We start from the raw sequence: 25,531 nt of genomic DNA, 5'->3' as shown, positions 1-25,531 counted from the left end.
ATTTCATCTCCAACGGTAAGTGAAGGCTCCAGCCTTTAATTTACTGTAACAGGAAAAATTGTTGCTGCAGCCCCCCTTTGCTTATTCCAATGCCGTGCACAGAATCCATACCAAAGCGTCTGACACGTGGTTGTTGTCCCTTGAGTTCTGTCACTAGAGATTTGCACTTGTCAATATGAAATGCAATTGCCACCTTTATTTCAAACTAAAATTAAGTTTAAAATTATGAAAATAAATAGATTAAATGACATTGAAAATAAGGAATGCAATAATGTAAAATGATTAAAATAACAAAACACGATTAACGAAAATAGTAAAGAGGAATGGCTGTTCATAAAACCAAAGGATTTCAAAATTGGTTTATAGTGGCTGGTTCCTCAATGGGCTGCCTCCCATGAAGCGCTTGATTTAAGGTCCTTCAGCCTGACCTTCTGTCTTTGCTCAATAGTTGGGTTCTTGAAGGAGTAACACCTCCTTTGAACCTTCTGCTACTGGATGTAAGTAATGCTTAACCCTGTGCCCATTAACCTTGAATTAGTGGCCTGTTTGTTCATCCAAAAGATCAACAGCTCCATGAGGGTAAGATTTTAACAGCTTAAACGGGCCAGACCATCGTGACTTGAGCTTTCCTGGAAACAATCTTAGTCTTGTATTGTGGAGCAACACTAATTGACCAAGGGTGAACTGCCTATGTTGAATATGCTTGTCATGCCAGTGTTTTGTTATTTCTTTATAAATTCTGGCATTTTCATATGAAAATAAGCTTAATTCATCAAGCTCACACAGTTGAAGCTTCATTTGTTCTGCTGCAGCATGCATGTCCCAATTTAGTTTCTTTAGTGCCCAGTGTGCTTTATGCTCTAGCTCTAGGGGCAAATGACAAGCCTTGCCATAAACAATTCGGTAAGGAGACATGCCGATTGGGGTTTTGTATGCTGTTCTGTAGGCCCATAAAGAATCATGTAAATGTAAAGATCAATCCTTCCTTGTTGGGTTCACCACTTTTTCTAGGATCTTCTTAATTTCTCTGTTGGACACTTTAGCCTGACCATTTAATTGTGGGTGATATGTTGTTGCTACTTTGTGTCTGACTCAATATTTCATCATTGCAGCAACAAAGATTTTGTTGCAAAAATGTGCACCTTCATCACTAATAATTGCTCTAGGGGTGCCAAACCTGGAGAAAACATTTTTTTGAAGAAAAGTTACCACGGTTTTAGCATCATTGGTAGGTAATGCTATAGCTTCCACCCACTTGGAGACATAATCTACAGCAACCAGGATATATAAGTTCCCAAAGGATGGGGGAAAGGGTCCTATGAAATCTATTCCCCAAACATCAAAGACTTCAACTTCCAGTAAGTTGGTCAATGGCATCTCATGTCTGCTAGTTATGTTCCATGTTCGTTGACATCTGTCACACCCTTTAACAAAGTCATAAGCATCTTTAAAAATAGTGGGCCAAAGATAACCTGATTGTATAATTTTGGCAGCTATTCTATGACCCCCAAAATGTCCTCCATATGCTGCAGTATGATATGATTCCGGTATATGAGGTATTTCTTTTGTTGCAACACACATTCTAATTACTTGATCTGAGCATAGGTTATATAGATGTGGGTCATCCCACTGGTAGCTTTTAACATCATGAAGGAATTTCTTTTTCTCTTGAAATTTCAGCTCAGGGGGTAGCAACCCACTGACTAGATAATTAGCAAAATCTGCATACTAAGGAGATTCTGACTACTGCAGCATCTGTGCTTGCTGTACTACCATTAGCTGTTCATCAGGAAAACTTTCAGTGATCCTCTTCCTTGTCAATGTACTAGTGTCTGCTTCCAACCGTGACAAATGATCTGCCACTTGATTCTCAGTCCCCTTTCTATCTTTAATTTCCAGATCAAATTCTTGAAGCAATAAGATCCATTTGATTAGTCTTGGTTTGGCATTCTTCTTTAAAATTAAATATTTGATGGTTGCATGGTCTGTGTACACAGTTACTTTAGTACCTACTAAGTAAGCTCTGAATTTGTCAAAAGCAAAAACTATTGCCAACAACTCTTTCTCTGTAGTAGTGTAGTTGATCTGTGTTAAAGTGAAAGTTTTGCTTGCATAGTATATGGAATGAAAAACCTTATTCTTCCTTTGCCCTAATACTGCTCCCACAGAATGATCACTAGCATCACACATCAATTCAAATGGTAAATTCCAATCTGGAGATATAACTACTGGAGCAGTAATGAGGGCTTTCTTTAATTCTCCGAATGCTTGAAGGCATTCTTTGTCAAAGTGAAATGGTTTGTCATGCTCCAGCAATGAACACAGAGGCTTGGCTACTTTGGAAAAATCTTTAATGAATCTTCTGTAGAAACCAGCATGACCTAGAAAACTCCTAATCCCCTTTACTGAAGTTGGGGGTGGTAGTTTATCGATTACCTCTATCTTGGCTTTGTCTACCTCAATACCATCCTTGGATATCTTGTGACCCAATACTATTCCTTCTTACACCATGAAATGGTACTTCTCCCAATTAAGTACTAAGTTGGTCATCTCACATCTTTTAAGAACTTCTTCCAAGTTATGTAAACAATTGCTGTATGTTTCTCCAAAAACTAAGAAATCATCCATGAAAACTTCCAAAGTCTGCTCTACCATATCAGAAAATATAGACATCATGCATCTCTGAAAAGTTGCTGGAGCATTGCATAACCCAAAAGGCATTCTTCTGAAGGCAAATGTTCCATAAGGACAGGTAAATGTAGTCTTCTCTTGATCCTCTGGTGCTATAGCAATCTGGTTGTAGCCTGAATACCCATCTAAGAAACAGTAGTATTGTTTTCCAACAAGCCTGTCCAGCATCTGATAGATGAATGGAAGTGGAAAATTGTCTTTCCTTGTGGCTTTGTTGAGCTTCCTGTAATCTATACACACTCTCCATCCAGTCACTATCCTTGTAGGAATAAGTTCATTTTTCTCATTAGCCATTACTGTTATCCTGAAACGACCCGCCCCGCAACCTCCCCCAGGGCGAGTCTATCTAAACTCGTAAAATCGAATTAATAACAAATCTATAAAAATTTCGGCAGAGTCTCCCTTATAAATAAAACATATCCAACCCTGCAATTGACAAAATAACACTCCCGAAATAATTTAATAACCAAACATCCTCCATAACCAACTTCTCAAACCAACTTCTCAAATATCACCAAAATCATCCGAATATTAAAATACAACGATTATCCTTAATAACATAAAATAATAACACAAATTTCGAATATAATAATAAAATCCACGACTTCTAGCACCATCACGTGACCACAATATCAAACTAACGTTCACTACTGGGTTGACTGATGTACCTGTAAATCTCCTGTGGGGGGAAAAATATAATAAAAGAGGGGTGAGTATAAAACTCAGTGAGCTCAGTGAGTGGATAGTAGGTGCTGATACTTTAATAAATTATTCAAAATCATTTAATCTTTCTCAAATCTTTTCTTAAATCAATTTCAATTTCGTAAATCAATTCTCAAATCAATTTCTCAAAATATCATAAACTCATTTAATTCAAATTGAATAACTGCAATAATAAATCTGCATAAAATCGATGGAATCACCATACTCATATTAAATACTGAATACTAAAAACTGTCATCAAACAAGTACCCAGGGGATAATCTGATCATATCCGGGCTACAACGGCCAGGCAATAACGCACTATCTGGGTAACGTCACGCCCCGGAGCCACAACGGATAGATGGGGACGATCTCATCTCATATCTCATATCTCTTATCTCATATATCTGTACTGTGCATGCATAAGCCCCCAAAAGGCAAAAGCGCCCGAACACACGGCCCAAAGCCTCTATGTGTGTCCCGACGGGCCCCAAAGGCCTCTATCTCATCTTATCTGTATCTCTTTTCTGTATCTCTTTTTATCTGTATCTCTGTATCTGGAGGGAAGGGTACTGTCTAATGATTTCAAAACTGATATTAAACATATGATCCCATCTGAAATCTCATTTTCTTTCTATTCAACATATCTCAAGTCTGCTCAATTCTAATATCATGCTTTTACTCAAAAACGATAATAAAATCGTAAATCGAACTCATTCTCAATATCAATAAATATCAACACATAACTAAAAATCAATTCGCTGAAAAATCATTAAATCGACGCATTAAATATTTATTTCTCAACCATACTGTACTATCTAATAAAATCAGCATATACTATGAAAATAGGTTTTGTATATTCCACTCACAGTGATGATGTCTGGACTCAGTATCAACAACGTCCGCGGGTAGATTCTCGTTCGCGGATGCGGATCCTCCTAATCACGGAAAACACCATAATTATTCTCCGTAAAAACCAATTGATATAATAAATCTCGAAACAAATATCTATTAACGATAAACTAGTCCCGCATGTATAAAATTACCAAAATGCCCCTATAGGCCAAAATTGCCAAAATACCCCAACATCAATATTTTACCAACTTATCCTCAAACTTCATGATTTTACCAAATTATCCTCATATTCGTTAATACCCATATTGTCCTCAATTCAGATTACATAAATTAATCACATTGTCCGAAATTACGAAATTACCCTCAGGGCATAAAATTACCGAAATGTCCACTGATTACATAAAATTACACAATCACCCCCAAAAGTCCATGAATTTACCGAATTTCCCCTCGCCGGTCAACGGTGACCGGACTTCAGTCAACGACGATGGGGAACTTAGGTCTGCTAGTTCCGGCCTCGGTGAATCCAACGGTGGTGGCAGTGAGTCGCCACGCGCGCTATCGGCGGCGGATCGAAGTTCCAAAGTTCCGCAAATTTTCGGAGATCATTCGGCGAGTTCCGGGCGTCCCCGGCGGTCGTGGCTGGTCGGGAAATGTTGCTGGGGATGTGAGGAACCAGTTCCAAGTGGTGGCGCGTCACAACTCCGACGGGATCAACGGCAACGAAAACGGGTCGAAGCCGCGACTTTTCGAGCTCGATCACCGGCGTTCTGGCCAGTTTCCGGCGACGATAACGGCAGGGATACGACGGTCTGCTTCCAAGCTTCAGATCAGTACCAAGCACGGCCGGTAAAGTGGCTGGAGTTGGGAGAAATCGTCGGGTCAATCCGCGGGTTACTGGGTCGGGTTCTCGGGTCAACGGGTCTGACTTCTCTCTCTATCTTTCTCTCTCTTCTCGGGTTCTTTCTCTCTAAAATGGAAAACCCGTTTCCCTCTTTCCAGTTATACAATTCTGCCCCTCTTTTTTTTTTTTTTTTTTTTAAGCTTAATACAAATTAAGCGAATTTCAGACCCGTTACGAAAATAAAATCCGACCATCGGCGCGTATAATCGAGCTCAATTTATCCCAATTAAACTATAGTGACGAAATTAAAAATTAACAGAGAAGAGGAAAATAAAAATCGGCACTTTATTAAGAAAGTCCAAGTGCGTATATTACATATCCCTTCTTTTTTTAGAACACACTGAACTGGGCTTACCCATGAACTGTCTGATATTGGGTATATGATTCAAGCATCTAACCATTTGATGATTTCCTTCTTCACCACTTCTTTCATAATAGGATTCAGCCTTCTCTGGTGCTCCACCGAATTACTGGAAAAGTCTTCTAAAAGGATCTTATGCATACATATTGATAGGCTGATACCCTTTATATCTGCCATGGTCCATCCAATTGCTCTTCTGTATTTTCCCAGCAAATCCACTAGGCTTTGTTCTTGACCTGCATCCAAAGTAGACGAAATGATTACAGGGAGTGTGTTGTTTTGACCAAGATAAGCATACTTTAAATGTGAAGGTAACAGTTTTAATTCAAGACTAGGGGGTGATTCAATAGATAGTAAAGTTGGTTTTACTTCCCTATCTGAAAGATTCAGGTGTTCAACGACTCTGGTGTGCCTATTAGATTGTTGTTTGTCCATCTAATCTGTTTGACTTGCTGCAACATCTTCCTCTTCAACCTCCTCAAAGTTGGTGACTTTGTTAAGTACATTACTGCAACATTGGTCCATTCTGTTTACTACAACAAGATCCACTACACTTAAGAAATTTCAATCTTTTATTTCATCAGGGTTTGGCATAGCCTCTAGTACATTAAATGTGACTTATTGATCATTCACTCTCATGGCCAGTTCTCCTTTCTGCACAGCTATTAGAGTTTTTCCAGTTGCTAAAAATGGTCTGCCAAGTATAATGGGCACCTCTTTATCAGCTTCAAAGTCCAACACAATGAAATCCACTGGAAAAATGAATTTGTCAACCTTCACCAGTACATCCTCTATCTTTCCTTCAGGATATGCATGAGATCTTTCAGCCAATTGCAGAGTGATAATTGTTGGTCTGCACTCCCCCATTCCAAGCTGCTTAAACACAGATAATGGCATCAAGTTAATACTAGCTCCCAGATCACAAAGTGCTCTACCAGCATACATATTCCCTATAAAGCAGGGTATTGTAAAACTCCCTAGATCTTTCAATTTTGTGGGAATTTTACTCTGAAGCATATGGCTGCTTTCCTGTGTTAGGGCAACAGTTTTAAATTCTCCAAGCCTTCTCTTTCGTGCCAAGATATCTTTCAGAAATTTCACATAATTTGGCATTTGCTCTAAAGCTTCCACAAAAGGTATGTTTATATGCAATTGCTTCAGCACTTCCAGAAATTTACTGAACTGCTTGTCTTGTTTTTGCTTCTGGAACCTTTGAGGGAAGGGTGGTGGATGTCTAAACTGCGGGTTAGATTCAGGAGTTACCCACCTCTGTTTGTTTAAGTTGGTGCAGGTTGTGGCTATTGGTATTGTAACTTCTTTTTCAGCAAGATCTGGTTGAATTTCTTTTGCAGTTGCTGTAGCTGGATCCCTAGCATCAGAGTCTTGATGTGAAGTCTACTGTAACAAGCTTCCCTTTTGAGTTGGTTTTTGGGCTGAATTGCATTCCATCCCATTTTTGGTTACCTTAACTGGGGTATCAACATGCTTTTCAGATCTCAGACTAATCACTTTGCAGTGTTCTTTGCTCTCTCTCCTAGGATCTTCTGTGTTGCTAGGTAAGCTTCCTTGAGTTCTGCTGCTCATTGCTGTAGCTAATTGTCCCATTTGATTTTCAAGGTTCCTCAAGGACACAGCTTGACTCTGCACAATTGCTTCATTCTTTGCAATGTACTCCTTGATTAATACTTCCAATGAAGTGATTGGATCCTGATTGATATGCTTTTGCCCTTGCCTCTGTTGATGAAAACCAGGTAGTTGTGGCTGTGTGTTTTTACTTAGTCCTTTCAATGCTGGAGCATTTTGATTCTGATTGCTTCATGAGAAATTTGGGTGTTGTTTCCAGCCTGGGTTGTAAGTATTTGAATATGGGTTATTCTAAGGTTGTCGATTGAAGTTACCCACATAATTTACTGAGGCTGGATTTCCAGGACAATTATCAAAATCATGATCTTCACCACAGTAAACACAAGAAAGTTCAGTAACTTACTTTACTGTTGCTGGAGCAGCTGCCATGGCTTTTACCATGTTAGTCAATGAAGTTACTTGAGCTGATAGGGCTGTAATTGCATCAATGCTGTGTACCCCTGTTGATCCTTTGGCTACTGGTTGCCTAGCTGAAGGCCATTGGTAATTATTATTGGCAATTCTCTCCAAAATTTCATAAGCTTCAGTGTATGATTTGGATAACAGAGCCCCATTTGCTAACGCATCCACCATTAACCTTGTGCTCGGGTTTAACCCATTGTAGAAAGTTTCCAATTGAATGCAACAAGGAATACCATGATGAGGACACCTTCTGAGTAATTCCTTGAACCTTTCCCAAGCCTCGTACAGACTCTCATCTTCAATTTGATAGAAGGAGGTAATTTCATTCCGTAATTTCGCATTTTTTGTTGGTGGGAAATATTTCATTAGGAATTTATCAGCCAATTCATTCCATGTAGTGATGCAATCATATGGTAATGAATTTAATCATGCTCTTACTCGATCCCTTAAGGAATAAGGAAAAAGCCTCAGCCTTAAAGCATCTTGCGTTGCTCCAGCAATCTTGAAGGCATCACTTACTTCCAAGAACAATTTAAGATGGAGATGAGGATCTTCATTTGGCAATCCATTGAATTGCCCAACTGTTTCCAACATTTGAAACATCACTGGTTTTAACTCAAAGTTAGCAGCATCTACTTCAGGTCTGATGATACCAGGATGGACAACTTGAGGAGTTAGCACAGCATAATCTCGTACAGATCTGTCTCTGTCATCAGCCATGTAAATAATATTGTTGTTGCCTAGCTGTCTCCTGTTAGCATGTTCATTCTGCTCTTCTTGAATGTTGGCTGGTTGTAAAGGCCCGTTAGGGTTCAAATTTCCCTCAACTTGCAAATTATTCATGTCTGAAACAGTCTTTGAATTTCTTTGTTCTCTTCGCAAAATCCTGATAGTCCGTTCAATCTCAGGATTGAATTGGAATATCACAGATCCGTCCTTGCGCATGCACGTACTGATCTGCCAAACAATAAAATGAATCCAGTTTAGTTTTAGTGCTATCACGATTTACTTCACACTTTAAAAATAAACAATCAATCCCCGGCAACGGCGCCAAAAACTTGTTGGTTGATTTATATAATCAATTATTACCAATGTCAAAGTGCAAGTGTACACAACAAGTAATAAAGTAATGAGTATTCAAGATCGTCTCTATAGGGATTGATGTTACTCAAAGTGCCAAAGCAATCACAATAATGCAACCAACTAAAGATCGAAACAAACACTTGTCAAATTGTTCTTCCGTAACCAATAATTATGAGAGATAAAAATAAACTAATACTTGTATGAAATAAACTAAATTAATTGTGTTTAAGATTCAATTGAGAATGTAGTAGTTGAATGATCAAACTCTCCTAATGGGGTGACTGTTGATTACCAAATTAGCACCAGTTGTTGTGGTAAGTGCTGCAGCACTGGGTAGAACAAATCTACTTCCGCAGCTATCACATGTTGGAAATCTCATACTTTTAAATCTACTAACAATGACCAGTTGCTCATAAATTTAATGGATGGCTTTATAACCTTTAATCTCTCTACCCTACAAGGTGAACACCTATATCTACGATATCACAAATCTTAATTCAAGTATTGCCCTTATAGGATTTAAGATGACCTAATCCAGGAAACTCAACTTAAGAACAAATAATACTCCAATAATGTCTGCTAAGACATGCCCTTTTGCTGCTCTATCTTAACTAAAATAATTAAATGGGTGGTCAACTGAAATAACAATTATGATCATAAAAACTATTAGAGTATAATGCTACAACATTATCACAACAACATATAAGAACAGTCAAGAACCCATTGGATTATTTGTCACTCAACTACACTTAAATTTAGTTCATATTCTGAATGAGAAAAATAAACATAAATATACTGATCACATAATACATCCAATCAATTAAGGGAAGAAAGATAATATGAATTTAGCACGATGGAAGTCTAAGGATCCTTCTCGGTTCTTCAACGATGCCGAACAGCACTCCTTACTCTTCTTCTTCTTCTTGCCTTTTTAATTGTTTTTGGATGATAACAATTCTCCGCCACCTGCTATGTGGTGCATGCCTCCTTTATATATTGCAAATTAGGTTAAAAATCGAAACCTATGAGCGTGCATGTGTTTAAATTAGGAAACATGCAGATCGTGATTTAATTGCTGACCGCGCCTATATTCTCTCCTGCGTTACTCCCAGATTGCTATAGCACTGGTTGCTCTAAAATCCGCAACAACACTTGTATTATTTCCGATTGTGCTTTCTTTCTTTTGTGACCATCTTCTTTCCTCCCCTTTTCCATCTACTGTCTCTGCATCCTTTCATGAATTTAAAACCTACAATTTAAAACCTGTTTTTAGCACAAATTACTATGATTCAAGCAAAACTTGTTAAAACTCACTAAAATGAATGTTTATGCAAAAGGTCACTAAAATGTAATCAAAACACATTATTTGCTCTCTAGATGACTTTTATTTAAGTCTAGAACAGATATAATAACTCTCATTTCCTAGAGTTATCACTTACCACCCATTACATTTCATCAATGTGATGCCCACTGACAGCAAATTGAAAGTAGATTGTTTCATTCAATCTTAAGACGTGTTTTATTTTAGATTCTTTTGTCTGCATTTATTTCTCATTTTGTCGAAGAAATTATCAGTTGGAGATGCATTCTTGTTAAATTTTTGCATCATCATAACACCTCAATACCAAATAGTATTATAGTTGATAGATGTAATTTAAAAGATACAACACTCTTATAAACACCAAATAGTATTGTGGTTGGGTAGCTATAATTTAAAAATTACAAAACTCTTAAAAATCACTTAGTGATGCGATTTGAAAGTTAAATCTCTATGATAAAAAATCTATAAAATCTTTATTACTTTTGTGAAGGTTATTATTTAAATGACATGTTTATCACTCACTGTCTATTTTTATTTTATTATTACAATTTGTTTCCTATTTGGAAATTATGCATTTGTTCTTGCCACAACGGGATATTCATAATGACGTACAAGGGAAATGAAATGGCTCCGATCATTTTATGTGGTTGATTTGGGCCGAGGCTCTTACCTTTGAGTGGGACTATTAACACCCTTGTAACTTTCTTTTAAAACCCTTTTTCTACCTAAACCTACTTTGATTCCCAAAATATCATTTTCCACTTTTTCAATTTCTTTTTTATTCAAAAAGAAAAATAATTCAATTTCCTCCAAACGGCTCTAATTACAAAAATATTGTTTTTATAAATTTTTGAATTATTAAATCATATATTTTACTCAAAAAAATCAGATACATATATGAATTAAATAGAATTAAAGTTGACTTAAATAGCTATTGTTTATTTTTTTAAATTAAAAATAAGATTAGAAAGAAAAAGTTGATTGTGAGGAAACAAAAATTGTATAAGACTTTGGTGTAATTGTATGGGTGTAAAGAGTTAGAGGGAGAAATATAATGGTATAATTAAATTTATTTTGTCCTTTAATATAATTGTAATAGGAGAGGGGTTTTATAATGATTTTAGACGGGTGCCAATAGTTCAACTCCTTACCTTTTACTTTCAATTTCTTTTGAACCCATTACAATTTTTCACTGTCCTGCCCTAACTCTATGCATGTACTTGAGTTGACTTGGGGTTTTAGGGATTTTTTTAATTAAAAAATGAGAGAAACTTGATATATGAAAAATAATAATACTCTATCACTATATTATCATAAGTTGTAAAGATAAATAATAATGCTAATTGGTAAATTTTATTTAGATAAAGATAAAAATTAATGAATTAAATAAGGATATTTTAAAGAATATTTTTAAAGGTGTCATGCAGACGTTTTAGATTAAGCAAAAAAAGAAAACCAACTTTTTATTAAGTTGAAATAACAAATGAATATAGTTGATTGAAATTAAGTCATTAAATTAAAAAATTCAAAAGTTGAAACAACGAATGAATATAATTATCTAAAATTAAGCCAATTAAGTTATTAATAGGGATGGCAATGGGAGTGGAGGGAAGAGGACCGAAATCTCTATACCCATTCTCGATATTTTTCATATGTCGTTGTCCAATTCCCATTAGAATTCCTTGAGGGAGAGGGGATAGAAACTCCGAATAACAACAAGGGACCCCCGAGAGTCCCCACTCTCTTAATAATTGATACGTTTTCATTTTTTCAACTTGATTTAGTCACATTAAAATAAAAAATTTAAATAAAGTTTGGCAAAATATCTTACATTAACATTAATCTATTACACAAGTCACACTACAAAATACAAATCATTAGAATAATTATCTTCGTCAATCTTCATAATTTAAGACAAAAAAAGGAATTACTTTTATATCATTAATGAAATAATGAAAAAGATATTGATATTTAAATAAATGAGAAGGGAGCGACGTGCTACTGGGCTATGATGATATGAGACAAGTTGGGTGTTGGCTGCGACCCGAATAATTTGGAAATGATAAGTGAGACTGTAAGCGAGTTGCTTAGAGTTTGATTTGTGGATTGTGTGTTTATGGGGTTGTGGGACTTGGACTGTGATTAAGTTTAAATTACATTTAAGTCTTTATATTAATTAATATTTATATTATTTGTATAAATATTTTGATATTTTTTATTTACACCAATATTTTATAATTTAAATTTTATTATTTATTCACTAATAATTCCAAAAGATAAAAATAAAAATGGGGAAATGAGGAGGAGATGCGAATTACATCTCATCCTCATCTCTTCTCTTAATAAGAAATTGAGTGAAAAATCATTTTCGTCTCTTCTCCGAATAAAAAATTAGGTATAAAACCATCCCTCTTCATGGGGATTTCTACCATCACATTAGGTTTAAAAAAACAACGGCACCTGGATTCATCAAACCTGTTCAAATAATCGATTGTGATTGGTGGAGATGCGCCCCCCCCCCCCCAATATACATTATTCTCGTGAGAAATGACTTTGCTCTTTTACAATATAAATTTTACCTTTATATCTCAATAAAGCAGAGAATTATCGCAGATTTATGGTATCAAGCTGAATTAGATGGATTCCTTACTGATCTCTTGCTCTTAGTTTTGGAACTTATGAATTTAGAGGGTAGGATACTCAATATAACTTTATAAGTCATCTCAGCCATTTCTAAGCTGCTTTGTGTCGAAAGAAAATCAAAATTTACCTTCATTGATGGAGAAAAGCACAGTCCAGGTATTTCACCGGCCCTTTTAAACGCTGCGGAAGGTTCACAGATTTCAGTGATCATTTTCTCGAAGGACTACGCTTCTTCGATACGGTGCCTGACTGAACTTGTCAAGATTCTTGAATGCAACAACATGGTTGGCCAAATGGTGGTGCCAGTTTTCTTTCACGTAGATCCATCTGATGTGCGGAACCAGACTGGTAGTTTCAAGGCTGCCTTTGTTAAGCATGAAGAACAGTTCAAGAAAATGCCAGAAAAGGTTCAGAAATGAAGGGCTGTGTAATCAGAACCATCCAATCTATCAGAACGGAATTCCATGACAATTAGATATCTCCTTAACCCTTTCAAGTATTAAAGATTAATTAATTGGAAGAAAGAATAGGTACGATGCAAGACCCCCCCCCCCCCCCCCCCCCTCTTTCATCTTTGTTCTTGCTAGTTCGGAGGAAGAACTTGTGAACAAAATTGGAGGACAATTAGATTATTTTATTGGAAGATTCGATCAATTTGGTTCAAGAAGTCGAATTGCTGTAACCACTAGAGATAAGCGAGTCGTTGAAACATTTAGAGTGGAGCAAATATATACGGTTAATGGTTCGGACTTTCACGAGGCTTTTGAGCAATTTTTGTAACCACGCCTTCAAAGAAAATCATTCTTCTGAAGATCTCAAAGGGCACTCGTGGGGGTTGTAGAGTATGCCGAAGGCAATCCATTAATTCTTAGGGTGTTGGGTTCCTCCCTCCGTCTGAAGAACAAAATAAATTGGGAAAATATTTTCAATGATTTAAGTTGGATTTGTAGTTCTGATATTTGTGATATGTTAAAGATTAATTTTAATGAATTAACGCCACAGGAGAAGAGTAGGTTTCTAGATATTGCGTGTTTCCTTGATGGAGAAGATAAAGATTTTGGGACAAGGATACCAGATGATTCTATGTCTTATGGACTGGATGTCATCATTGATGAATCACCCATAATAATATCCCATATCAGGTTGCTAATGCATGACTTATTGCAAGAAATGGAACCAGATATATATTCTCTGCAATGAGTCTGTCCAGGAGCCTGACAAACGTAGCAGGCCATGGGATTAGGATCGTATGGCTGTCTGTCGTGTGCTAAAGCAAAATAAGGTAAGACTTTACCTATTTTTATCTTTTTCTTTTGGGGGCTAAATGCCCTCGTATTTTTCCTAATCACACCCATCTTTTTCTTTATTTATTATTACCAAAACATCATTCGATTATCATTTCATTTGATAATTATGTTGAACAGTTTAAGCGCATTTCAAATTTCTTAGTAATAGGTAAAGATTGTGTTCAAACTTAAAAACATTTATTAGGTCAGGTTTTCAGGTAATTAAACGCATTGTTTCTATGCACGCTCTATCAAATGAGAACACGATTGCAGTAACTGAACGTTAATTAGATCAATCAGTGATGCTATGATCTAAAAGTTTTATCTTCTCAACTTCTCCATAAAACTTTCAGATTAGAAGAAGAAAGTGAAGGCGAACAAGTTTTTGAATTTTATTTTTTTGAAATAATATTGAAGAGTGTTTAAACTTTAGAGTATAATTTTCTTTTTTGAATTTAGTACAGGGTGTCGAAGCAAAGTGTGACGATTTAAAAGGGTGCAAATGGTCCTTGTATTTTTTTTTTCAAACAAAAAATGATTGAATGCAGATGTTTTCTACAGTTAGGGAGGTCTTATTAAATTTTATGATTCTTCTTTTTTTTTTTTTAATGCTACTTCATTCTTTGCTTTTGTTTAGGGCACTGATTAAATTGAAGGCATATTCCTTAGTTTTTCCAAAACAAAAAACGTCCATCTAAGTTCTCAGGTCTTTGTTAATATGTCAAATTTAAGATTGCTTAAATTCTACGTGCCAGAGAGTTTTGGTGTTCCACTTACAACCTCTGAAGTGTATATTGACCAAGGTTTAGAATACCTTCCAAAAAACTTGAGATATCTTCATTGGCACGGAAACCACCCATTGAGAACATTGCCATCGAGTGTTAAGCTAAAGATCTTTATTGAGCTCAATTTACCTTTGCGAAGGAAAAATGGCGTGATCTACTAATATAAAGAACAATAAATTTTTCTTTTTTAAAATACAAATTATTAGTTATGAAGTTCACTTATACTAATTTAATGTTGTCTTTGTTTACCTTTTTCAAGATATAACCTAAAAGATACAACACTTTTTATAAATATTTATTGTTGCGGTTTTAAAAGATTAATTAATTTTATCAAACTCATGATAATAAAAATTAATAAAATCTTTAATATTTTTATCAAAAGTATTATATAAAAAAATTTATATTTACCGTACATTATTAATTTTTATTTTATTGTTATAATTTTTATTACAATAACTATGGCTTTTAAGTCATAGCGCCTTAATATAAAACTGTGCCTAAATATAAAGATTATGCATACCATGGTACCACACAGGAGTATAATAGTGACATGCAAGACAAATTAAATGGCCTTTAGCCGTTTAACCTTGATGAGGGTGACTTGCTGTATAAACTATAAAGATATAAAGTCATTATTCTTTGGGTTTGATACAACCGTTCTATTGTAAGTGGACCTTTTCAAGTTTCATTTTTTTTTTAACCCACCACGTTTGTTTCTGTCCTATCCTAGCTTAATGCATGCTTGACTAGACTTGGGCTTACTGCAGAAAATTTTACCGATGGTACAATGAGAGAAATAATGATACATGCCCTAACGGTGACACACGGTAGCAGTGAGTATTTGGTTCGGGTTAACCCGAATCGAATTTTGGATTTTAGCTTAGTTCAATAGGGTTGAAATTTCAAAACCAGTCGGATTATATTTTGGTTCGAATTAGGATCTAACTGAATAAGTAATCCTATTGGGATAAAATTAAAAAATTGAAAAAATACCGTCCCTTAATAGTCTAATTCTAATTGAAAGTTTCCCACAAATACAAGTACACACACAAATGCAGCCACTGCCAAAAATTTGTTCTTAAACGCCCATCCCTACACACGAGTGATCGAAGCAATGTAACTATACAGTGAACAGTATATCATTTTGTCTACTATAGTGTACGAAAGTACAGTTAGGGCTTAGTATTAGTATTCGAACAACTTACATTGTTGGGCGCACAACTTTGTTGAGGTGACGCGTCTTCCCAACGAGAGCCTCTCGGGCAGGTCAGATGAATCCACCAGTAAGGTAAGACCCAGCAAATTTTAAAGGAACTGATTTTCTTTTTCCTTTTTTTTCTTTTCTTTTTTTTTTTTCCAAACATTGAATTGGTGGGTCCCATATTGGACCCACTAAACTTGGCCAAACAGGTTATTATGATTGGTTGAATCTTAAAAACTAATTTGTTCTTTCACAATATAAATTTTAAATCGATCATAATATCTCAATAATGTGGCTAGTTAGATAGAATCAGTACTCATCTCTTGCTCTTAGTTTTCAAAACTTATGAATTTAGAGTTGGAGGTAGTAAATGGCTAAATGTTGCTCAAATCTTAGTACAAACTCAAAAGAGACTCTGACATCAAATTCATTTATTTTTTTTTTTTTTTTGTCTGTCACTCTCTATCATTGTCATCAAGATGTGTTGGTATTGATATGAGAAATAAGAATTAAAATAAATTATTTATTTAAGTTTTAAGAATTAGAATTGAAATAAATAGTATTTCCATTGGTATGTCTACTTATTATTATTATTATTATTATTATTATAGTAATAACAATGATAGTAATAAAAATAATAATAGTAGTGAAAATAAGAATAATAATGACAATAATAATAAAAATAACAACATCAACAATGATACTAATAAAGGACGTATTTGAAAATATATAAAAAATTTAGACATTTCTATAATACCATAAACCGGCCTACAGCTGGACCCGACTCACACAAGTGGTTATCGTAAACACTCATGCTCAATTCTTCTTCACTTGAAAGAAAAACGCACGCGGTTTCAGCTAAGAAGTCAATGAAGCTGCTGCTACGAAATTGTTGGATGAGAAAAAAAGTGTTTTCAGACGAAACTAGCTGCCATGAAACCTCCTAAAGCATCTATATATATATATATCATGCCCAATTCTTCTTCACTTGAAAAGAAAAACACACGCGGTTTCAACTAAGAAGTCAATGAAGCTGCTGCTACGAAATTGTTGGATGAGAAAAAAGTGTTGGCAGACGAAACTTGCTGCCATGAAACCTCCTAAAGCATCTATATATATTTTCATCCTGTGAACTTGTCGTGAATTCTTCTTCTTTTGATGAAGTTCGTAAAATGACTGAAAGCAACACTATACAACTTTCGAATGGCGTTCAGGTATATATATATATCATAATATTATATATTTGTCTAATCATGTTTCAGTAATAAATGTTTAATTAATTATTTCTCATATACATGTACATGCTAATTAATGATTTGTCTTGGCCTTACTTGATTGTCCCAACAGAAAACTAAGATCTATTTTCGGGGAGATGATGAAGAGATAATAAACCTGAAAAGTCTTCCAGCTAAAATTCATTCAGGATTTCTTAAAAAAATTGATCTTACAGGCTGCTCAAAACTGGAAAAGCTTCCGCAGATCCTTGAGATCTTATCCTCAGCTGGTATAGAATATGGTACACCTCCGTTGCAGAATCAAGATTCTGTAACTCTTTCGAGCAGCCCACCCAATTCGCAATTGGTACTAGTTCTAATCTTTCCCTTGATAACTTTTGTTTATTAAAATTTTCATGAAGGGTAATTGATTTTTATTCCCTTTTTTTTTTTGGGGCAAGGAAACTCTATTTAGTGCCATGAGTTTGCTTTCTTGCTTCTATATTATTCATGGAAACTGTTGCTACTTTAGATTTTTGTTGGGATTTAGTTGATAAAATTTTGATTGAGCATTATTAATTACACTGTTACTCCAAAAAAATTACTTCTGCTTTTGAGAGGAAATAATTTCACTTAATTAAATGAAAATTATTTTCTTTGCTTTTCTATTAATTGTCCCAAAAAAACTGTGCTCGGCTCACTTATTGTTCTCAAATGCTGTTCAAGTTCTAATTAATTAATTAGTAAATATATAAGACAAATGTGAAATCTCTTTCCTTAGTTTAAATAAATTAGACAAATAATCTTTACTTTCTAACTTAGTAATTCGTTGTGAATAATTAATAAATGAGACAATTAACAAGAACTACTAATTAAAAAAAGAAGAATTATGAATTAACCTGTGCAGAGAGACCGATCACATCGGACACATCTGCTTACCACAGAAGCAGAGTTGGGCTCAACATCGCCGCCGCTATCACCTAGCCACTCATCCTTGCTGCTGCGATCGCCTAGCTACTCATCATCGCCGCCACGATCGCCTTCATGGGCTCAACCACGTCCTCTACATTCACCATGGCCGCCGCCTTCATGGGCTCAACCTCATCCTCCCCATCAGCTACAGGTGAACTCTCTTCCTTTATTTTCTCCTGCTTTCACATGGATAGCTACAGCTTACATGTACTACTATCATTTTACCCGTGCGATTGCTATTGCATGTAACTGTATATACTAATTAGCGTAACATGACCCAACCGGAAAAAAAAAAAAATTGTCTTATAATAATTTTTTTTTGTCCTATAATGATGGTGGACTAACTGTAGTAAATATATTATTATTCATTACTGAATTATGTATACCGATAAAATAGATTTCACTTTTATTGGTTTACGAGCACAGATGATCAAATTTATACATAATCATATTACACAAATGCTCTTTAAGTTCACAAAATAATTTGTATAATATCAACGTGAAAGTGCTTGGAATATTGTTATTGTTTCCTTATCTAATGAAATCACTGAATTTTGTGAACTAAAAAAGAATTTTAGTGAGACGCATTAAATTTTAAAGACTAAACAGTATTTATAACTTTTAAATATCGATTTTCTGAATTTTACTCTTGAAGGTCAATCGATCATAGAATTATCTTGTTTTTGCAGCTATACTTTTTCTTCTAATTAAGGTAATTTTCAGTTGCTTACCGGAACGCCATGAGTTTATTTCACTTTTTTTTTATATAGGACGTTGATTTAGAGTGGATCTTTGTAATCACCAACTTTGTCCTGGAGATTCCATCGGCGGTTTTTGACCAACTCTCTTCTGCGCGGAAACCTCAGTATGTGCTTTTGGGTATGTTACTGTCATTTGCAGCCCTGGTTGTATGCCTTGTGGAACTCATTTACACATGCCAAAAGCAAAAAGTTGTATGGAGATGGAAGGGCACATTACCTTGGCCTTGGTTCTATTCTCGGTCGCGTAACAGGCCTTTTGGTAACTTCAAGGATATTATTGGACTGGTCTGTGCCCTCTGTCAGTGCATTTTTGCTGCAATTCATTATAGTTTTGCTCGCCGACATGCTGATTCTCCAATAAAAATTTGTTTCTGGCCTTTGGTGTTTGCTTTTGGTCTATTATGCTCCAAGGTTTTAGCCAAGTAATTAATCCAAAGAGGGCTATTTCATTGAGATGAGACGCTGGCTTCATCAGTGCATATGTTTCATCGGACAATTAATTGCTCCAACTTTAGGCATTTTCGTGTGTAAACTATATGACTTAATCTGTTTCTTTTTTCTTTTGAATTGGTGTGTACGTCAACATGGGTTTGGTTTTTGAGAGTACAAATTCAGATAGAAGTTTTCTGCTCTTCAAAAATCTGCACTAAATTGCTATACGCATCCGCTGTGAGATGACTGATATAAGCAGTACATACAATTCATTTTTGAATGCTGGAATTGAAATCAAGTTTATTTTAAAATTAAGAAAACAAGAAAAGTCATGAGTACATTTAAATTTGATGTAAAAATCTGTTTTATGGCAAAATAGTCAGTAGAGAGACTGTTGAAAGTGTGATTAAAAGAGAAAAAAAAAAGTCAAGAAAGGCGGCCTCAAGAAGTCAAGAAAGGGTGCCAAAATCTAGTGCCTTCCTCGAATAATTTGCCTTGATTGTAGGCAAGTGTTGCATGTAAAAGAAAGAGTGGAAGAAGGGCATGTCATCCAAAGAAGCATCCAAAATCTAGAGAGCTGAACAATTTAATGCAAGTTAAGAGTTGAGTGAGTTTTGGGAAGCTTTAGTATTTTGGGTGTATTTGAGCCTTAGGTGAGAGAAAATTATTTTTAAAAATGTGTTTATAACAATTTTTCACGTAGTAAATATTTTTCTTTGGTTTTTTTTTTTACAATAATTGTGGTTTTTATTTGAATTTAGAGTTTTCCATCTAAATATTACATTGTGACATTCGTATTGTTTTCCACTTAATTTTTCTATCAATTTGTTGCTTGACAAATTTGCTTAGCATAATCTTTTGAGGAATTTTAATTTTCTAACAGTAGTATCAGAGCCATTAGTTAAGTTTTTAGGGTTAAGATGTTGTTCTTGTATACAGTAATATATACGTATATTGTACTATTTAAGTGAAGCAGTGGGAGCTAATCCAAATAGTCCTTAGTGAAGATCAAAGATAGCTTTGCAAAGGAAATATGTCAGGATTAAGGTTTTAAAGTCCATTGAAAATCAAAATAGAAAAATTTGATGGGAAAATCAATTTTGGCTTGTGGCAAATTCAATTCAAGGATGTATTAATTCAATAGGCTACATAAGGCATTGAAAGGGAAAGCATCCCCTGCTTTTAGTAATGACTTTAGAAAAACTAGTATAAGCGATGAAGATCTGGAAGAGTTGGATGATAGAGCCACAAGCGCTTTACGATTACGTCTAACAAAGAATATTCTTGCAAATGTAAGAAATGGTCTGATGGTAAAAGAGCTTTAGAAAAGGCTAAAAATTTTATATTAGACAAAAAAAACATCTCAAGTCGATTGTACATGATGGAGTGATTTCACTCACTACGAATTGCTAAAGGTACAAAAAAATTTTATTACCTCAGTATTTTGAATAGTATTGTAACAGAATTAGAAGCCATTAAAGTTAAAATTGAAGACAAATATAAGGTGCTTAGGCTGTTATGGTAATTTTTTAATTTCTTACAAGCACCAGTTACCTAATTTGATGTATGAGAAAAAGATAATAGATCTTGAAGAAGTTACTCATACTTTACTCTCAGAAGAAAGAAGAATGAGTGGTGAAAGTACTTAAGCCACAAATGTCTTGACTTTGGCAATTTTAGGGAATTGGAAGAAAGATAACTCTAAGAACAAAAGAGTCTGTTGGGGGTGTGAACAATTGGGACATCTAAAAAAAGATTATCATAGGAGAAATCAATTAGGGCCAACAAGTGGCTCTAAAATAGTACTGACAATATTACTAATGGTAAGTTACTCATCATCGTGGAAGACGATAGTCCCTAAAATGGATGATGAAGACATTCTCATGATGTGCCGTTAGTGCCACGAAGGGGGATGTGGTACTGCTAGTGGGTCCACAAAATTTGCACTTAAGGCATTGTCAACATTAATGTAGGGAGTGTAGTGAAATTTATGTCGATAACTGATGAACTTCCAGGTAAGCCAGCATGGAATTTGAGCCATAAATTTTAGTGAGATATTTGGACATGTGCTGATGTATAATTCTTGGAATTAATAACCAATTCCAAGTGAGTATACTCTCTATGGTAGAGTATGATAATTCTCTATGTTGAGTATTATGACTATAGGTAATGGCAGTGGTAGTAGTTACATATTTCTTTTTTTTTTTTTTAAATCATGGTAGAGATTGTTGAAAAGTTTGATTAAAAAAAGAAAAAGAAAGTCAAGAAAGGCAGCCAAAATTCAATGCCTTCCTTGAATAATTTGCCTTGATCGTAGGCAAGTTTTGCATTTTAAAATAAGAGAGGAAAAAGAGCATGTAATCTAGAGAAGCATTTAAAATCTAGGGAACTAAACAATCTAATGCAAGTTAAGCATTAAGTGAGCATTAGGAAACTTTAGTATTTTGGGTGTATTTCGGACTTAATTGAGAGAAAATTATTTCTGAAAATGTGGTAATAATAATTTTTTTGCATAGTAAATATTTTTCTTTGATTCTCTTTTGACAACGACCGTGGTTTTTCTTCAAATTTGAAGTTTTTTACATAAATCTTATTTTTTTGATTGTATATAAGAACAATTTGACTATTGGATGTGTCTTTAAAAAAATGTTAATTCAGAATTATTAAGGCAAACCGAAACCAAAACTAAATCAAAACCGTACCAAATTGAACCACTTGGTTTTGATTCGATTTTTATTTTCCTTAAATGTCTATTGGTCTTTTTGAATTCCGACGTGAATCGAATAAAAATTTCAGTTTATCCCAAAATCAAAGGGAATGGAACCGAACAGAACCAATGCACACCCATATATATATATATATATATATATAAAGTTACTAACAAAAATCATAAAAAGGCTAAAACTACACTAAGCCCCCAATTTCTTCTTTGATTATAATCATACTGATGAATCATTAAAAAACTCCATGTAGCATTCACTTATTGCTTGCTCTTAAGACCGAGAATCTGGTAGCTACTGATGGCTTGGCAGCATTTATCGTTGGGGGTTTATTTTATACATAGTGATATTGTTGATGGCACAAATAAGCTTCAAAAGGTAGCTATAAGTTTGAATAGCAGAAACCAAAGCAAAGCTCTTGATGCAAGCAATCCATTGAATGGCAATTTTGAGAGTTCCTTGTAGATTCAAAATTCTTTATAATCTTGAGAGTAAAATTTTACGGTTTCTAGGTTTGAAATATAGGGAGATTGCTAATTTTTCTCCTATACTAATCAATATATAATATTTTTCCCCTGTTATTTTTATATTGGTCAATAATCCCCCGATAATATAAGTTTACAATATTATCTTTATTTTCAAATACACTTTTATTTATTTTTATTTTAGATAAAATAAATTACATGAATGGAAATTAAAATAAAAAATAAATATAAAAAATAAGAAATATATGTTTTGATGTGAAAGAATTAATAGTAAAATATTTTTTTTGTACTTTTTTACTTTATAAACATTTTCTTATAATAAATATATAAGAAACTTAAGTATCAAAACTTGAATGATTAATAAAAAAATATTATAAAATAAATAATAAAAGATTTTCTTTTACTTTTTAAATTTAATTTTAAAATATGATAAAATATTTATTATAAGAAAATATTTAAAAAATAAAAAAGTACAAGAAAAATTTTTATTATTAATATTTTTTGTTCACATCAAAATATATATTTCTTGTTTTTAATACTAAGTTTTTTTTTTAGTTTTTATTCATATGATTTATTTAATTTATAATAAGTATAAATAAAAGTGTATTTAAAAATAAGGGTAATATTATAAACTTATGTTGTCATGAGGGTTTAGTTATTATAAAATAGCAGGGGGTAAATGATATATATTTATTACACTAAGGGGGAAATTGGTAATTCTCCCTTGAAATATATATAGGCTCGTGCTAACCAGTAGCCATATAAGTCCTCTGAATCACAAACAATTGATAATTTAATCAAACACTACAGGATAACTTTAAATTAGGATCAAAGAGACACAATAAGAATAAATTAAACAAGAAAATTCATCATGTGAACTAAATAAAATCTATTGATTAATTTAGAACTTGCAATTAAGATAATATAGGTAGTTTATAGCTCTAGCATTATTTTCAATACGATCCTGATCTTTTATCTCTTCTTTCAAGGAACATTGTCTTTGAAACCAAGTGATCTGCCATGTTTCTAACGCGCAACAAATAAATCATTAGCTTCTTTAACACTTGATTTTTCAGTAGGAACTATCACCTGGGTTATATATATTAGCAGCTAGAACTTGGTTACTATTACTGCATCTGTAAATGAATTTGATAATTGATTTATAATTTTATGCAAATTATCCTTCGTACTTTATTTTCACATTGATTAGTATAAAGATTTAAATAAGATAAAGTGAAAGCTTTCCAAGAAAGCTCATACCTTACTTTAAGAGGTTTTCTATTCCCCGGTGATAGAAAAATTGTCTTACAAATGCATAAATCTCCAAAACATATGGTGAAAGATCAACTGCCAGGGATTCAAGATATCTTATAATTCAAAGGTGAGTTAAAACTGATATAAATTCCCAAAAGATATTAAGGTCTCATCTTTGTGCATTGAGGGGTGGTATAGGAATATGCACAGCACAATCAAAAGTACGTAGATGGGAAATGTCAGATTGTTGACCAAGTACAAGCTGTAAAGAAGAATATTGATGGCAAACAATGGCCTAAGACAAACTAAACCGCAACATGTAAAATAGCATAATCTGATTTAGATATTGGCATTTTTGTATGCATAAGTAAAGTTCTTACATTTATCTACAATCGCTTAATTAATGATTCTGCCAATCCATTTTGTGTATGTTCTTATGGAATCATATGTTCGACATCAACACCAACTGACATACAGTAGTCATCAAATGTTTTAAATATAAACTTACTAGCATTATCTAGATGTATATACTTAATTACATAATCTGAAAATCGTGCCCTTAATTTTATAATTTGGGCAATTAGTCTTGAACACGTAACATTGCATGTGGACAATAAACAAGTATGTGACCACCATACAGATGCATCAATTAAAATCATAAAGTAACGAAATGGTACACAAGGTGGATGAATTGGTCCAAATATATCTCCTTGAATTCTTTGTAAAAATGATAGAGATTCATTATTGATCTTAGAAATGGATGGTCTAACCACAAACTTTTCTTATAAGTATGTGGTACAAATAATCTTCAATGGATGTCTAGAAGAATTTTTAATAATCTATGCATCATTGTAGATCTTAGGTGTCCAAGGACATAAATATTTTTTTATCTGTGAACTTTTGGTTCATTATTGCGTAGCTCTTAGTCGCGTTCGTAGTTGTATACTACAATCCTAATGAGAATGTTGAAAGCTTTTCTAATATCTATTTCTTTCCTAAGTCATTTTTAATAATGTAGAGATATTCCATATTATTTTTAATTTAACGTCTCAATATGATATCCATTTTGGTGGTTATCCTTAAAAATCAGTTTATTTATTTTAGATCTTCTTGGATATAAACACTTTAGATTACTAGTTTTGTTCCGCTTGCTAATAAGAGTATAACTTTTATGAGCCTTCTATTAGGTATGCAGGACTAAAAGTAATTAGGTCTGCAGGACCAAAAGTAGTATTTACTTTTCCTTCAAGTATCTTTATTTCCAAGAAGTGTTTTTTTTTTTCATCTTAAAGAATAGTGTATATGGTTCAGCCAAGCATATATCCCCAACTTTTGTTTCTAAAAAAGATAATTTATTTCTAAAATTCATAAAAAGATAATTTATTTCTAAAATCCATAACTTTACATAAAACAAAGTTCATGTTAGACATCATGATTATATATAAGTATTAAGTACATCTAATCTAATGAAACTATAAAAGTACAAAATTAACATATTAATAACTTAATAATATGGCATAATAACGAGAACTTAATTATTGTGGATATTTCCATCACCAATTAAGTGATCAATTTTCCCCTCTTTATCTTTGAAGAAATCGGAGACATCAAGATGAGTCAGATCAAAATAATCTGAGTTATTGACTAGATTATTCTCAATATTTCTTTTTCTTTTCTTAGATGCTTGGTAGAGACCTATTAGATGTTTGTTTTCACGGTAGGATGTGACCAATGTCCTTTTCCTCCACATCGATAACAAATTTCTTCATTATCATTTATATCATTTTTTTTGCAACGTTGTATTTATTATATCTC

General features: G+C 33.8%; 2 protein-coding genes, 1 long non-coding RNA gene and 1 other non-coding gene across 4 annotated transcripts; 2 read left to right on the top strand and 2 right to left on the bottom strand.

The window, feature by feature from the left end:
• Positions 1-3,146: 3,146 nt before the first annotated feature.
• LOC127901188 (uncharacterized) lies at positions 3,147-4,336 on the bottom strand. Its single transcript, XR_008053318.1, has 2 exons — positions 4,263-4,336; positions 3,147-3,370 (listed from the first exon to the last, which is right to left on the bottom strand). It is a non-coding gene; the product is annotated as an uncharacterized LOC127901188 (long non-coding RNA).
• Positions 4,337-6,131: 1,795 nt separating this feature from the next.
• On the bottom strand, positions 6,132-7,730 carry LOC127900683 (uncharacterized). The gene is made up of 3 exons (XM_052435875.1): positions 7,501-7,730; positions 6,978-7,326; positions 6,132-6,908 (listed from the first exon to the last, which is right to left on the bottom strand). The coding sequence occupies exons 1-3, from the start codon at positions 7,728-7,730 to the stop codon at positions 6,132-6,134; spliced, it is 1,356 nt and encodes a 451-aa protein (XP_052291835.1).
• A 58-nt stretch (positions 7,731-7,788) lies between these two features.
• Positions 7,789-7,895, top strand: LOC127901549 (small nucleolar RNA R71). The gene has a single exon (XR_008053789.1). It is a non-coding gene; the product is annotated as a small nucleolar RNA R71 (small nucleolar RNA).
• An 8,809-nt stretch (positions 7,896-16,704) lies between these two features.
• On the top strand, positions 16,705-19,446 carry LOC102620165 (uncharacterized). The gene is made up of 4 exons (XM_006478184.4): positions 16,705-17,092; positions 17,226-17,459; positions 18,000-18,215; positions 18,835-19,446. The coding sequence occupies exons 1-4, from the start codon at positions 17,051-17,053 to the stop codon at positions 19,249-19,251; spliced, it is 909 nt and encodes a 302-aa protein (XP_006478247.2). The 5' UTR covers positions 16,705-17,050; the 3' UTR covers positions 19,252-19,446.
• The last annotated feature ends 6,085 nt before the right edge of the window (positions 19,447-25,531 follow it).

The sequence above is a fragment of the Citrus sinensis genome, chromosome 3 (assembly GCF_022201045.2).
Source record: "Citrus sinensis cultivar Valencia sweet orange chromosome 3, DVS_A1.0, whole genome shotgun sequence".
In the NCBI taxonomy this organism is placed as follows: domain Eukaryota; kingdom Viridiplantae; phylum Streptophyta; class Magnoliopsida; order Sapindales; family Rutaceae; genus Citrus; species Citrus sinensis.
Note: the sequence above shows the minus strand (reverse complement) of the source record. Positions and strands in the feature narration are given on the sequence as shown.